The sequence below is a fragment of the Octopus bimaculoides genome, chromosome 26 (genome assembly GCF_046866305.1).
Source record: "Octopus bimaculoides isolate indiv1 chromosome 26, ASM4686630v1, whole genome shotgun sequence".
In the NCBI taxonomy this organism is placed as follows: domain Eukaryota; kingdom Metazoa; phylum Mollusca; class Cephalopoda; order Octopoda; family Octopodidae; genus Octopus; species Octopus bimaculoides.
The window spans coordinates 19,701,387-19,717,965 of NC_142953.1; the positions used below are offsets into that span (position 1 = coordinate 19,701,387).

At 38.0% G+C, this 16,579-nt stretch overlaps 2 protein-coding genes across 6 annotated transcripts in view; one reads left to right on the top strand and one right to left on the bottom strand.

Moving 5' to 3' along the window:
* LOC106878198 (uncharacterized) overlaps positions 1–16,579 on the top strand; it is a 110,303-nt gene that overhangs the window by 23,336 nt on the left and 70,388 nt on the right. For 3 of the 4 annotated variants that reach the window (XM_089342402.1, XM_089342401.1, XM_089342403.1), the window contains one exon: positions 12,751–12,849. The gene's annotated coding sequence lies outside the window, so the exon portion shown is untranslated. Of the gene's footprint in view, positions 1–12,716; positions 12,850–16,579 lie in introns of those variants that run through there. The other variant, XM_089342404.1, reaches the window with a different exon arrangement.
* Positions 1–16,579, bottom strand: part of LOC106874665 (uncharacterized) — a 65,944-nt gene that overhangs the window by 20,143 nt on the left and 29,222 nt on the right. For both annotated transcript variants that reach the window (XM_089342399.1, XM_089342400.1), the window contains 2 exons: positions 7,481–7,571; positions 3,322–3,527 (listed from right to left, as the gene is read on the bottom strand). In XM_089342399.1, the coding sequence (XP_089198525.1) occupies positions 3,322–3,527; positions 7,481–7,571 (297 nt within the window). The remainder of the gene's footprint in view (positions 1–3,321; positions 3,528–7,480; positions 7,572–16,579) is intronic.

The following is a 16,579-nucleotide window of genomic DNA, read 5'->3' on the forward strand; positions in this document are numbered from 1 at the left end:
TCACTCATTTATAATCACTCTTCTATAATCACTCACTTCTATAATCACTCATACAAACTGGTCAGCCTACGACCCAGTTTTTGGAAATACTCCTTAAAAACGGCAAGGGACAAGTTACATCTGTTAACAAGGGATACATTGATACTACCACCATTGGCCACACTGTCTCCAGCCCTGTTGATTTATGTTCTGCCATTTTCCCAAATCTTACAACGGAATACTACATAAAACCAGACTGGCTTCATGACAGGGTTGTTGTTGCACCTACAAATGCAGCTGTCAACACTCTTAACTATCATTTACTCAGTCAGTTACCTTCTCAAAAATGTTGTTACAGATCATTTGACACCGTTACTGACCTTGATCACACTTTCTGACAGAATTTATCAACTCCCAAGATCCTCCAGGACGTCTCCATGAACTTCACTTAAAAGTCGGTTGGCCTGTCATCCTCCTATGCAATCTAACTGCACCCACACTATGCAATGAACCTCGTTTTGCAGTCAAACGTTTTTGAAGCCCAGATTATCATAGGACATGGCAAAAACAATACCGTTTTCATTCCAAAAATTCTGCTAAACCCAACAGACTGCTCCTACCCTATGCAAAGGCTTCAGTTCCCTCTCAAACTCAGCTTCACCATGACAATTAACAAAGCACAAGGTCTGTCACTGAAAGTTGTCAGATTGGACCTTCGATCATTGTGCTTTTCTCATGGACAGTTCTTTGTCGGTTGTTCCAGAGTTGACCATCCAGACAACATATTCATCTATGCTCTTGAAGGAAAACCCCAAAATATTGTATACAAAGCAGCCCTACAGTAGTTATTCCTCTACTGCATTCTTCACATCTACACCAGACTGTAGCCATTAGCAATGAGACTTCCTGCATTGCCATTCCATTGATATTTTGCTTCATTTCCCTGACTGCTGTTAACAGTACATTACCTTCAATGACCCTTCTTACTTCACACATGCTGTTCGCTCATAAGCATGCTCTTTTATTTTTGTACATGCCATTATTCTATTCGTGGGTTTGCTATAAATGTTTGCTTTTCTTTATCATTCATGACTTTTACTGAAAAAAAAAAACTTCAATGTGGTTGTGTCAGGCATAATGAGAAAAATAAGTACATGATACAAAACACTTCAGGTAAGTTACAGGATCCTTAATACCTACTGCAAATGCGATCTCATTTCATGGACTTTCTGAACACAAATTTAACATTTATTACTAACTGCTAAATTTGTGTTCAGAAAACTTTATTCATTACCTAAGTTGCTTGATGCCATATCATAAACTGCTAACAAAAATGGTAATTATACATTTTACACTTATCAACTTGAAACGACTTCTAACTGTGGGCTAATTCAACTTAAACCGTCCACAGGAGTGCACCTTTATAATGAATTACACCGTCCAAAGGACAGGTGCATTTGCTAGTACATATATTTGTGTGTGTGTGTGTGGTAAATGAAAGACATGATGGAAGATACGGGAAATTTATTAATCACTACAATTGTTTTGACAAATCTTGCATTGATCCCTCATAGTTGGGATACGTAACAAATGGTTCAGGAGCATCTGACTGTGCAGATGTGTCTCTTCAGGTGATAAATAGACATAACTCATTAAAATAACAGTGCCGCAATGTATCTTTTCATTTCATTTAAAGAAAAGCAGAAAATTAAAGTATAATGCTTCATTAACATAGAAGATCAATAATAATATAATAGATGCTGTGCCGCCTGACTGGCACCTGTGCCACTGGTACATAAAAAGCATTATTCAAGCATGATCAATACCAGTGCCACCTGCCTCCCATGCCAATGGCACACAAAAAGTACCCACTACATTCTCATAGATCTTCCAGGGCATTAGAAAGGGCATTCAGATTGGAGCCTGGTGTAGCTTCCTAGCTTTCCAGTCCTCAGTCAAACCATCCAACCCATGTCAGCATGAAAAGTGGACGTTAAATGACAATGGTGATGAGATGCAAAACAGAAGCAAGCATGCAATACAATGGAAGAAGTATTAAAGATAACCCTTAATGGATATGGATGTATAAATGCCCTCACATAAGTTGTATGGTGCATGCACACTCACTCATATAAGCCTCTGTGAAGATGCAAGTACACACATACATCTGGTTTTGTGCACATACATTCACATAGCGAGTTAAATAACCACTTGGTGTTTATAAAAATGGAGAGGTTAAAGCTAAACTTAATTCCTTCATACCTTAAGGTAAATCATATTAACAGTTACTCAGATTCATTGCCCCTGCATTGTGCAAAGGTACATTTAGATGCATGCAGGTATGTTAAGAGTCTTTCAAAATTCAATTATTGATCCTCTCATTGGTCCACAGAATAGGCGTTGCTCGGAGCAGAGTTGCCATCTCCTGGAAATGATATGATATGGTTTTGAATGCTTTACTATGGACCAAATTATGTACTGAGATGCAATTTGAAAAGCCCCCCCCCCCCTTTTACATAGATACATAAGAGTGATCATTTCTATGTACTATGCTGGATACATTTGGTGTCCATCTGGTATGTTGATTTTTTACTCATTTTTATGTCTTGATTATGCCTGCACTGACGATTAGAAAGGGTATTTTGTACACTAACTATGAAATCATATGATTTGCGACTGAATCACTTTTTAAGAGTTGGCTTCAAGAGTTGCATTCCCTCGCATTTGGTTCACTGTGTATTTATTATGGTAGTTCTGACTTTAAGAGTCCCTCATAGTGTGAAGCATTTACATGTAGTTATGCCCTTAATATAAATAAATATATTTAAAGGGAACAATTATAAATTTTTCCCTTATGAGGTTTTTCACGCTGACTATTTGATAAATTCTTATAAAGATTTTAACCTATTTTAAAATTTTATATATATATATATATATATATATATATATATATATATATATATATATATATATATATATATTTATGTATGTATGTATGTTTGTTGGCTTGTGTGTGTTTGTGTGTGTTTGTGTGAGTGTGTGATTGTCCCCACACTACCATTTGACAATCTGTGGAGATGTTTTACTTCCCTGGCACTTAGTGGTTCACCAAAAGATACTGATAGAGCAGGTACCAGGTTTTAAAGCAAAAATACGGGGGTCAATTTGTTCAACTAAAATCCTTCAAGTCAGTGTCCCAGCATGGTCGCTGTCTAATGACTGAAACAAGTAAAAGGAAAAAGATAACTGTAGAAGCCCTGGAAACATGTAAAGAGATGAAGCTGAGTGAAGAAGGGAAACTTCTTTCGAAATGGAAACAAACAAAATAAAGGTTTTACTCACCGTTTTATCCAACCAAAATTTTCCTTCAGCGCTAAAAGGTAACCATGACATATAATTGAATATCGTTGGAAGAAAGAATGATACATTTGACTTTCTAGAATTTCTTCCAAATTTGGTATTGACCAACTCACCATGCCAAGTAGTAAAAGAACCTTTAAAATCATCATGTATGTGACTACGTGTAACTTCAACGGTCCAGTGTGCCACTGGAAATAAAAGAGACAAAACAGGACATCAGTGACAACAAAGTTTCAAAATGAATAAACTTAAACCGTCAATTACTTTTATAAGGAGAAAGATTTCAAAGGAAATTATAAGAAGATGATTGGAAAATATTGTCTCTGCTCTTCTACCATAGTTTATTACAGTTTTTACATTTAGGTGGGACTGTGTAGGAGGAAGTTTGCTTCCCAACCACATGGTTCTGGGCAAGTGTCTTGTACAAAAGCTTTGGGTCAACCAAAATCTTGTGGGTGGATTTAGTGAATGAAAACTTAAGGGAACCCATCGTATATATATAGATATAATGGTATTTTTTTAATATAAGTTTAAAGCTTATGGCAATCATCGTGCAATGACTAAGGAAAATAAAGGGGCATATAAGCTCTCAACAGAAAAAAGAAGTCTTTCCTATCTGTGTGGGAGACGAACCCACTTCCCTTTGTTAACATGACTAAGTGAGTTACCTTTACACCAGCGAATCAACCTCTCTTTTCCTGTCAAATTTAAGAACTATAATAGTTTGTGTTTGCTTTTCTATATGCAAACAAACTTTCTATATGCTTTTGGTGCAAATGGCTTTTTATACAATGCCGTTTTTGTAAAAACGTATTATGTATGTATGTATGTATGTATAAAATTATTATAAACAGCTAGGTGCAATACAATACCGTAAAGGAAAACAAATTTATAAAGCCTAATTGTGACTGAGTGTGCCGATACAAGAATATTGCAAGAAATAAGAGCTAACACACCACTTAATGTAAGAGCTCATCATCATCATTTAACATCTGCTCTCCAGGCTGGCATGGGTCAGACGGTTTGGCTGGATCTGATGCGCTAGAGATCTGCACTAGGTAATTGTCAGATCTGGTATGATTTCTACAGCTGGATGCCCTTCCTAATGCCAACCACTCCAGGAGTGTAATGAGTGCTTTTACCTACCTTTGGGATGGGTGCAATGACGATGACTATAATTCATGAGTGGGGGCCATTTTCATGGCACCAACAAGGACTAGGAATACAATTCATAACTGCCATTTGCATGGCACTGGCAATGACCATAACATATGGGCACTGCCAACCTCCATGATTCCAGGTTGCCAGTTTGCATGGCACCATCCATGACCATGACTACAAGGTACCAGCATCGACCACAACAGTTCATGGGTGCCATTACACGGTACTATCAACATCCATGACTTCAGTGCATGGGTACCAATTACAGTACACCAGCATGGCCACAACTATGATTTCACTTGGCCTGGTGAGTGTTCTCATGCACAGTATATCGCCAGAGCTCTCAGACAATTGTCCTCACTTCCGCAAGGCCCAACGTTTGCAGATCATGCTGCATCACCTCATCCCATGACTTCCTAGGTCTACCACTTCCACTGTTTCCCTCCACAGTTAGACACTGGCACTTCTTTTCACAGCCACCCCCTTGTCCAGATGCATCACATGACTATACCAATGAAGTCGTCCCTCTTGCACTCCACATCTGATGCCTCTTATACCCAACTTTTCTCTCAAGATGCTTACACTCTGTTGTACATGCACACTGACATTGCACATCCAGCAAAACATTCTGGCTTCATTTCTTTCAAGCTTACAAATGTCCTCGGCCGTCACAGCCCTTGTTTCACTGTCATGTAGCATAGCTGTTTACACACAGACATCATACAATTTGCCTTTCACTCTGAGGGAGAGGCCCTTTGTTACCAACAGTGATAGGAGCCCTCTGAACTTTGTCCATCCTATGCTTATTCTCAGAACTACACTTTCGGAGCAACAACCTCCACTACTAACTTGGTCACCTAGGTAATAGAAGCTATCAGCTACCTCTAGCATATTTATTTTCTAATAATTTTTGGTATATCTGTAGCATTTCTTGTACTCGTACACCTTTTACAGAGAAAAACTGTGCAATTTTTATATAAACTGACATGGGAGATAACAACCTAGTGAATGTTTCAAGGACCACTAGACTAGACCAGTTTCACCTATCAATCATAGTCTCATCATTATTGACCACTCAAATGCTAAATCCTGCTGTCAGTACATATATTTTCACCATTGGAATTTATGGCTGATTTAGCTAAATGCTAATGCCTATATTACAAATTAATATAAGCAGCATAAAGGAAAACTTTTATTGTAACTGATTGTAACTGAGGTTGCCGAAGTACCTGTGTAGCAAGAAACAAGAGTGAAAAATGCTTAAAGCTGCAACTTGTGCAAAATGTATATATATATATATTGATATATATATATATATATTTCTATATATATGTATGTATATATATACGTATATGTGTATGTATATCTGTACGCATTTCCCAATCTACTGCTTGACAACCAACATTGCTGTGTCCCCACCACTTGACACCTTGGCAAAAGAGACCAAAAGATTCATATTTCAATGTCCATTATTTTTGTTATTGTGTTGTTGTTTTTGTTGCTACTGCTATTGTTGTGATGATTGTGGTTAAGAAACAGTTGAACACAGTACATTATTATTTCTTTTATGTTAAAAGTCAGGACATTACCTAACACTGCAGGTGCAGAAGCTGTCTTTATTGCATGTATGGAAATACTTTTAGAAACGTTATCAATGTGTTTTCAATTGAACTCAAGTTTATGGTTTGTAATTTACATGCCATAGGTTAGTCTGCATTTGGTTTTGTTTGTTTACTTATTTCCATTTCAAAGTTTATTTCTGTTGTTGTTGTTATTGTCAGCATTATAACTTTCGATAACAAACAGTTTCTGATAATTTCCCATTGAAAAGTATTCAAAAGATTACAATCTAAATATGAGACAAAAACTAAGAACACTGAAAACATGCATCTATTGCTCCCTCCTACTGCCCCCTTTGATCCCTTTGTAAGTTTTCCAAAGCCCCAGTTTTGCAAAGCATTACTTCATGCTATTGAAACATATGTGGTGAATGCAGAAAATCTGCATTAAGACTGGAGAGAAAAAGTGATATGAATAAATTTTAATTGATAAAATTTCACTGCATTAAAAGTGTTTACATGTGGCCTTCAGTCCATCACGTCTTAATTTATATCATGCAAATTCATGCCATTGTTCTCTCTGACTTATCTCCCTTAGTTCATTAAAAAAACATTTTAATTATACAAAATGTACTGACTCAAATTTATTTGCTGTAGTTTTTCTATATGTAAAAATCAGTGTCACTTGGAATAACTAAACTATCCTAATGAGGTCTAACAGACTGAAGCATAACCATTGTTGTCCCCCTTACCTGCAAATAAAGACCAGACTTCCCTTCTTGATAATCATTTAAATTACTTTGAGAAATTAATTCCATTGCCTTAAAATTTCTTCTCTTTTTTCTTTAAGAGTCTCAAAGAATTGCCCCTAGATTTTTCCTTTCTTCATCTAAAAATGAAATTCCAATAAGTATTTTTCATAAATGAACCCTTAAATTATTTATGCAAAATCTTAATCTCAGAGTAAACTTTACTGCTTTAGCCATTTTAGAAAATATTACTTTTATATCCACTTTCATACGTTGACATTAATTGGAAAAGTTGTTGAAACTTTCAAATAATGATTTATTGATTGATTACATATATTGATTTTGCACCTGTTTGCCTTTCTCATTACTGACTACACAACTGTGAATTGAACCTCTAAGCATAGAATGATGTGTCTTTCCTGGGGACTGAATGGCAGCAATAAGATTTGAACTCCTGAAATTGATCTTTGATAGTTGAGCACATTAATCTCATATCCCTTATTCTTTCATGTATGTGTGAGTGTGTGTGCGTGCATGTGTTTATGTGCGTGTGTGCATGTGTGTGTGTGTGTGTGTGTGTGCCAAACAATAGAATTTTTTTAATGTGTTTAAAAGGAAAATGAAACAAGCAAAAAATGAAAAACAAAAACAGTCCAAAGGCAAACAGATTACCTTTCCTCAATGTGATCATTGTCTCATTACAAAAATCCCAGTAGCATTTGCCATAATACATTTCTCGAAGACCATGATTTTGAACGATTGCCTAAAACAGAACAATTCAACAAAATTAACCAGAGTAAGAATATATAAAATAGGTTAAAAATGATGACGATGATGATGATGATGATGACAACGATGATGATGATGATGATGATGATGATGATGATGATGATGATGATCACGATGATGATAATGTTGTCAATAATGATGATATTGACGCTGATGGTGACAATGATGGTGATGATGATGGTAAAACATTTATGGTGTACAATCAGAACTTTGGAGTAGTGTACACACACACACACACACACACACACACACAATTATTAAGGGCTTAAATACTGGACTTTTGCACCTTTGACCTTTATATTGCCAAAGCAAAAGGATTAAATCCAATAATAGCAAAAGCAGCAAGAATACTCTCACACCTTGTACCTCCCCAACGAAAGAGAAACACCTACAGGCTTGTTTCCAAAGTTTTTCATGCATCAATGAATTATAAAGAACTACCCTCCACACCCGGCATTGTTCAGAAGTTTAAAGAATGTTAAAGGAAATAAATATATTTATTCTGATAAAAAATATATTTGCAGAAAAATTCTATCAGATCACATGAGTATAAAGTTATTAAAACAAATCCTGAAATGAGACACAGTTTAATTTTGTAGAACTTCTAAATATACAACGTTTTCAGTGTTTCCTTTAATTGGGGTACAAATAAAAAGAGTTTTGGGACTTCCTACTCGTGACTATCCTACATATAATTGCCCAAGAGAGAAGCAAGTGGAAGCAAGGTTGTTAAGTCCAACAACCTTGAGATTCACTGGGAACTGGAGCCATTTAAATTGAAAGGGGAGGTCAGATGGGATTAATGGGATCTGTGGAATAAAGACATCCTCACCTTTACATTTCCCAGTGATAACTGCTGTTTCTAGCACATGGGGTTGCATCACTTTCACCACCAGTCTGGTGCCATTGCACAGGTCAGGTGAATCCAGATTCCTGAGTAGCACGATTGGGGTCCCCTTTTTAAGTGTTAAGCTGTGTGGTGGCATCTCAGATGACGGTAGAGAGTTCAGGGACTCAGTTGAAAAAAACTACAGCTTGGCCCTGATGAATGACAGTGTTGATGGATTTGAAAGACTGTTGTTGTCCTGGCAACAGCTGCAAGAGATCCCAATGGATTTTGTCAACAGCATCTTTACGTGCAGCTAAGATGGCTTGCTCACATAGCCATTGACTGTTTTAAAACTTTTGTGCAATGTTTGGAAACACATGCATCTTGAGATCATTGACAGTTGGTACCATCTGACCACAGGATAGCTTGTGTTGCCAAATTTGGTACATATTGACCCACTGGTTTGGCCTTGCATAGAAGAAACACACACACACACACACACATATATACATACATACACACTCATCATCATCATCATCATCGTTTAATGTCCGCTTTCCATGCTAGCATGGGTTGGACGATATATAGACATACATACATACATATACATATATATGGTGTAGCCATCTGGTTCACCAGTCCTCAGTCAAATCGTCCATATATATATATTATTATTTATCATCATCATCATCATCGTTTAACGTCCGCTTTCCATGCTAGCATGGGTTGGACGATATATAGACATACATACATACATATACATATATATGGTGTAGCCATCTGGTTCACCAGTCCTCAGTCAAATCGTCCATATATATATATTATTATTTATCATCATCATCATCATCGTTTAACGTCCGCTTTCCATGCTAGCATGGGTTGGACGATATATAGACATACATACATACATATACATATATATGGTGTAGCCATCTGGTTCACCAGTCCTCAGTCAAATCGTCCATATATATATATTATTATTTATCATCATCATCATCATCGTTTAACGTCCGCTTTCCATGCTAGCATGGGTTGGACGATTTGACTGAGGACTGGTGAACCAGATGGCTACACCAGGCTCCAGTCTGATCTGGCAGAGTTTCTACAGCTGGATGCCCTTCCTAATGCCAGCCACTCTGAGAGTGTAGTGGGTGCTTTTATGTGCCACCAGCATGAAGGCCAGTCAAGCGGTACTGGCAACAGCCACACTGAAAAGGGTGTATTTTATGTGTCACCTGCACAGGAGCCAGTCCAGCGACAGTGGCAATGACCTCACTCGAATGTCTTTTCACATGCCACCAGCACAAGTGCCAGTAAGGCGACGCTGGTAACGATCACAATCAAATGGTGCGATTTACGTGCCACTGGCATGGAAGCCAGACAGCTGCTCTGACAACGATCACACTCGAATGGTACTATTAGCACTCCACTGGTACAGGTGCCAACATGATTTTGAATTCACTTGCCCCAACAGGTCTTCGCAAGCCGAGTTTAGTGTCCAATGATGGAGAGGTTGGCATGGGTGCCAGTCGTCGAATTTAGTTTGATTTCAATTTCACTTGCTTCAACAGGTCTTCGCAAGTGGAGTTTAGTGTCCAATGAAGGAAAGGTACGCATGAGTGGGTTGGCTACACTCCTGGCAGAGGCCTCGGATTATGGTCTCTCTTAGCTTGCCAGGTCTTCTCAAGCACAGCATATTTCCAAAGGTCTCAGTCACTAGTCATTGCTTCGGTGAGGCCTAATGTTCGAACGTCATGCTACACCACCTCATCCCAGGTCTTCCTTGGTCTACCTCTTCCACAGGTTCCCTCAACCACTAGGGTGTGGCACTTTTTCACACGGCTATCCTCATCCATTCTCAGCACATGACCATACTAGCGCAATCGTCTCTCTTGCACACCGCAACTGATGTTTCTTAGGTTCAACTTTTCTCTCAAGGTACTTACACTCTGTCGAGTATGCACACTGACATTACACATCCATTGGAGCATACTGGCTTCATTTCTTGCGAGCTTATGCATGTTCTCAGCAGTCACAGCCCATGTTTCACTGCCATGTAGCATGGCTGTTCGTACACATGCGTCATACAGTCTGCCTATTACTCTGAGTGAGAGGCCCTTTGTCACCAGCAGAGGTAAGAGCTTCTAAGTTGGTCATCTTGATAGCGGAAGCTATCAACTACATCTAGTTTTTCTCCCTGGAATGTGGCAGAAGTTGCTTTCTGCACATTTAGTTGTTTTCTATATATATATATATATATCTGCATATATATATATATATATATATATATATATATATATATATATATATGTTTGTGTGTGTATATATATACACACACACACACACAGACACACATACAGTGGTGAGCACAGCTAACCAAAAAGTTAGCGTTGCAAATGCTAATCAGCTCAACAGGTAAAAAAAATTAGCAGAAGCTAATGGTAAATGATAACTGCAAACTTTTATCATATGAATTTATTTTCAGTTTGGTTTATTGGCTCTAAAACCCCTAAAAATAGATCAAGAAAGCTTAGATATAGAGCTTTCCAAGAAAGCATAGCGTGCCAAGATCAGATGATGATCAAGGTGTACACAAATAATTAAATGAACAAATGAAATTAAACATTTGTTTTTCAATCAACATATACTTTATTTGCTGAACAAAAAGTATTGAATGACTCAAAAAGGTATAGTATAGCATTGGTATCATGCCAAGATCAGATGATGATCAAGGTGTACTACCCTGGCTGGGCTTACTCCATCACCTCAGTGTAATGCTGGTTGCCCTTCATAAACATCAGCCTCTCAAAGTTACCATCTGACAGAGTGGCTCCTTTGGCCCTCAAAATATCTTTGCCTATAGAGAATAAGTGCTCAACTGCAGCACTGGTTGGGATGCTGGTGTTATACTTGGTAAACAGGTCAATCCAGACCCTCTTACCCAAAAAGGCCACTTCAATCAGGCCTTCAAGATGGCCTCCAGCCAGGTCTTCACCAAGTTCTGCAACTTCAATTTCAGTGACCCGTGGCTCCTGCTCTCCCGAAAACAAAGTGATGTTGCTGAAAGAATCATTTCCCTTGTCCTCATTGCTGTTGCTGCTTTCCTCATTGGTCTCCATTGGGGCTGTCTCTGTGGCTTTCTCTATCACATTCCTCACTCTGCTAACCTGGCCTGTTATTATACTGCTCCAGCCAGAACAAGAAAAACTTGGGATGGAAGGCAATGGCCAGCTGGCTCTCCAAGTCTTCTAGGAGGAGTGCAAGTCTTTTTGTGATGCCTGCCTGTATTGCGTCCACTAGAGGAATGCAGTACAGGAGATGTCTGAACTTGGCCTCCTTCGACTTCATGATGGTAGTCACTACAGTTGGCAGAAGGCTCCCAAGATCAACCTGGTCTTCCCACTGCATTTTATCCAAGGCCTTGGTAACATTGGACATTACCTGGGCATACTCTGTCAGGAAGACAACATCAGAATCAGTGAAGATCTGCAGCTTCAGTTGTGTCATCACCCTGTGGAGAGTTACCCTATTCTTCTTCAGCAGGTTTTTGAGGGCAACAGAGTCGAAGGTACAGTTCCATTTGGTATTGTTGGGGACCACCGGCCTCCTCCAGAATGCGAGCGCAGAAGGCACATGTGACGAGGTTGTCTTGACTGCATGAGCAAAGGCATGTAGGCACATGGCAGCGACGCTTCATGTGTCCTGGTAGGTTTAGGCCCAGGCTGTTGGACTCATCAAGGATAGCATCAACGGAGATGTGCTCAACTTCGTCCACATCCCCAGCCTTGAGATCCACATCCAGGTCCACATCTTCGATGCCCTACTCGTCTAGATCACTATGAGCAAGATGCATTAGATGAGCTTGCTAATTTCGTATAGGAAATTAATACTAATCAGTAATGCTCACACCATCACAGCTGGTAGAGGCCAACTCACCCTGTAATTATTATGGATAATGCCATTGGAATCAGTGACTGATTTCACAAAATTGCTAGGTGAAAATTATAAAATAATCAAGGAGTCTAGCAGCAATTTAAAACCAATGAGGAAATAATTCACTGTCCCTGTATATAAACTAATGCAGAGTATGAACAAGCCCCACTAAAAAAAGAAAAAAAACACTAGACTCTCATCCACATCTCCACACAAGCTGAAATGGTTTTTGCAAGCAAGCAGTTTGTACAATTTTTGTGGGTGGAAGGAGACAGGACATTTGATTTCAGTATCTTATAACAATATTTTATTTATAGAAATCACAGAGTGCAGTTTAACATTTGTTACAAGGCTGTTCTAAATTCAAGAAAATATTGCTTATAATTTAAAGCCTTGGAAAAAGTGACACTACATTGATGACGCATTGATAGATGACGCACTGGGAGTGAGGAATAACCAAGATGAGGGATGGAAAGATGGTCAGAATTTGGTAAGTTCAGAACTTGAGGTTTGTTTATTCATTATTCCATTTAAAGTTTGCTGTTTTGGCTGTGTAGATTTAATGATGAGTGGAATACATGTGGCTAAATATTTGCTACGCTTTTGGTCCCCCTGAATTTACTGATAGGACTTGCTTTCTGTATTGTGTCTATGTACAAACTTTTTATCTCTCTATACCTTTTACTTAGATTTCTTATATATTTTTTAAATATATTTCTTACATATTTATAGAGATAATGTTTTGGATATTTTTCACACATATTTTTTCTGTACTCTCCCTTCCACCCTTCTTTTTTCCTGTGCATCTATAGATGCATTCATGGAACCACCTTATGTGCACAGTTGTGGATGTATGCGTGCGTGCAGGTACGTGCGTATATAGATGTATGTGCGTGCATGCGAGAATATGCGCATGTAGACGCGTTTTGCCCTTATAGCTTTTCCACACTTTTTCCTGTATTTTGCTTTTAGCCCATTTTTTTTTCCTTCTTGAGCATGTGCGTATTTTGACATGTGTATGGACTCTTTTTTTTTGCGTGTGTGTGTATGTGTGCGAGGGTGTTGCGTGCGTGTGTGTGTATGCGGGTATACCCGTGTATGTAGGTATGTATATATATATATATATATATATATATATATATATATATATATATATATATATATATATATAATTATGTGGAGAATGGAGAAACAAACACAAGAAGAAGCAAGTCAATTGGGCTAGTTAGCCATTGATTTAATTACGTGGAGATTATATAATGAGTCATTTACGATCGTTTCAATGTGACATTATATGTGCCGTAAATGACTCATTATATAATCTCCACATAATTAAATCAATGGCTAACTAGCTCAGTTGACTTGCTTCTTGTTGTGTTTGTTTCTCCATTCTCCACTTAATTATAATTATAAACTGCGGTTTAAACAATAAATTACCTGCCTCTGGATACCTTCTAACGAAGACGGTACCCACACAAGTAATTTCCAGGAGTGCTTTCGGATTTAACTATCTCCTGGTTGCTTAGATACTTCAGACTACCCCTGAAATATTGAAGCAATCCTATCATTTACCTACATATATATACTCTTTTACTCTTTTACTTGTTTCAGTCATTTGACTGCGGCCATACTGGAGCACCGCCTTTAGTCGAGCAAAGAGACCCCAGGACTTATTCTTTGGAAGCCTATCGGTCTCTTTTTGCCAAACCGCTAAGTTACGGGGACGTAAACACACCAGCATCGGTTGTCAAGCGATGATTGGGGGTACAAACACAGACACACAAACACACATACATATATATATATATATATACATATATACGACGGGCTTCTTTTCAGTTTCCGTCTACCAAATCTACTCACAAGGCTTTGGTCAGCCCAAGGCTATAGTAGAAGACCCTTGCCCAAGGTGCCACGCAGTGGGACTGAACCCGTAACCATGTGGTTGGTAAGCAAGCTACTTACCACTATATATTATATATATATATATATATATATATATATATATATATATATATATATATATATATATATATATATATATATATATATATGTATATATATATATACACATATATATATATACACACATATATATATATATATATATATATATATATATATATATATGGGAGCATATTTGTGTAGATGTATTTTTTATTTTTATTTTTAAAAAAATATAAGTAAACATTTAGATGTTTGTGTATGTGTAAATATAAATGTGTGTATATGATTGTGTATACAAGTTTATGTGAGTGTGCATGTCCACATGTGTATGTATGTGTATATACATATATATATATGTATATATATGTGTGTGTCTGTATGTATGTGTGTGTATATATATATATATATATATATATATATATATATATATATATATATGTATATGTGTATGTATGTGTATGTGTATGTATGTGTATGTATATATGTATGTATGTGTATGGGTATGTGTGCATGTGTATGTATGTGTATGTACATGTATTTCGTATGTGTATTTCGTGTGCAAGATTCTTGATGTGGATACGTGTGTTGAAAGAAATACAATTAAACCTTGGGAGAGGCATTATGCCGGTAATAAACATACGCACTGGTTCAGTCCTTTATTAATTTATATAGTTTTTTGTTAAATTATTTCATTGCTCTCTTGCAATCTCTTCAGTAACTTGTCTCTCCACTTCCATTTATTTTGAATATATGATCTGGCGTTGTTTTGGCGTTGTTTCGAAACTGTTTGGTATGAGCATGTGAGTGTGTGCAAGCTCGTATGTGTGCACGCTCATATGTGTGCACGCACTTATGTGTTCGTGCTTATATGTAAGTATGTGCGTCCATATGTGTGTTTGTAACAATTTCGTTTATATCAGATCAGATAGAGACTGATATAAACGAAATTGTTACAAACACACATATGGACGCACATACTTACATATAAGCACGAACACATAAGTGCATGCACACATATGAGCGTGCACACATACGAGCTTGCACACACTCACATGCTCATACCAAACAGTTTCGAAACAACGCCAAAACAACGCCAGATCATATATTCAAAATAAATGGAAGTGGAGAGACAAGTTACTGAAGAGATTGCAAGAGTGTAATGAAATAATTTAACAAAAAACTATATAAATTAATAAAGGACTGAACCAGTGCGTGTGTTTATTACCGGCATAATGCCTCTCCCAAGGTTTAATTGTATGTACATGTATTTATATGTATATGTATATAGGCATCAAGCTGTTAGATCAGGTTATGAAAGTTACAGAGAGGGTCATAGCCCAACTAATTAGGGAGCGAATCAATTTAGATGAGATGCAGTTTGGGTTCGTGCCAGGTAAAAGCACTACTGATGCCTTATTTCTAGTGAGACAGTTGCAGGAGAAATACCTAGCTAAGGATAAACCTCTGTACCTGGCTTTCGTTGACATGGAGAAAGCCTTTGACAGGGTCCCCCGATCCCTTATCTGGTGGTGAATGAGGAAACTTGGGATAGAAGAATGGTTAGTGAGAGCTGTGCGAGCCATGTACAGAGATGCTGCCAGTAAGGTGAGGGTGGGAAATGAGTACAGCAATGAATTCCGGGTAGAGGTAGGGGTCCACCAAGGTTCCGTCCTCAGCCCCCTCTTATTTATCATAGTCCTCCAGGCAATCACAGAGGAGTTCAAGACAGGTTGCCCCTGGGAGCTCCTCTATGCTGATGACCTTGCCCTAATTGCAGAGTCACTATCAGAACTAGAGGAGAAGTTTCAGGTGTGGAAGCAAGGTCTAGAATTGAAGGGCCTTAGAGTCAACCTAGCTAAAACCAAAATCCTAATAAGTAGGAAGGTAGATAAAACACAAACCCCTTCAGGTAGATGGCCCTGCTCAGTATGTAGAAAAGGAGTAGGTAGTAACTCTATAAGATGTACCCGGTGCAAGCTATGGACACATAAGAGGTGCAGCAACATCAAAGGCAGGTTAACTAGCAAGTTAGTTTTTGTTTGTGGCAGATGTTCAGGTGCAATAAAGACTGTAAACAAACAGGAAACAACTTCTATCTCATTCCAGGGTGAAAAACTAGAGGTAGTCGATAGCTTCCGCTATCTGGGCGACCAAGTTAGTAGTGGGGGTGGGTGCGCTGAAAGTGTAGCTGCTAGAATAAGAATAGCCTGGGCAAAGTTTAGAGAGCTCTTACCCCTGCTGGCGACAAAGGGACTCTCACTCAGAGTAAAAGG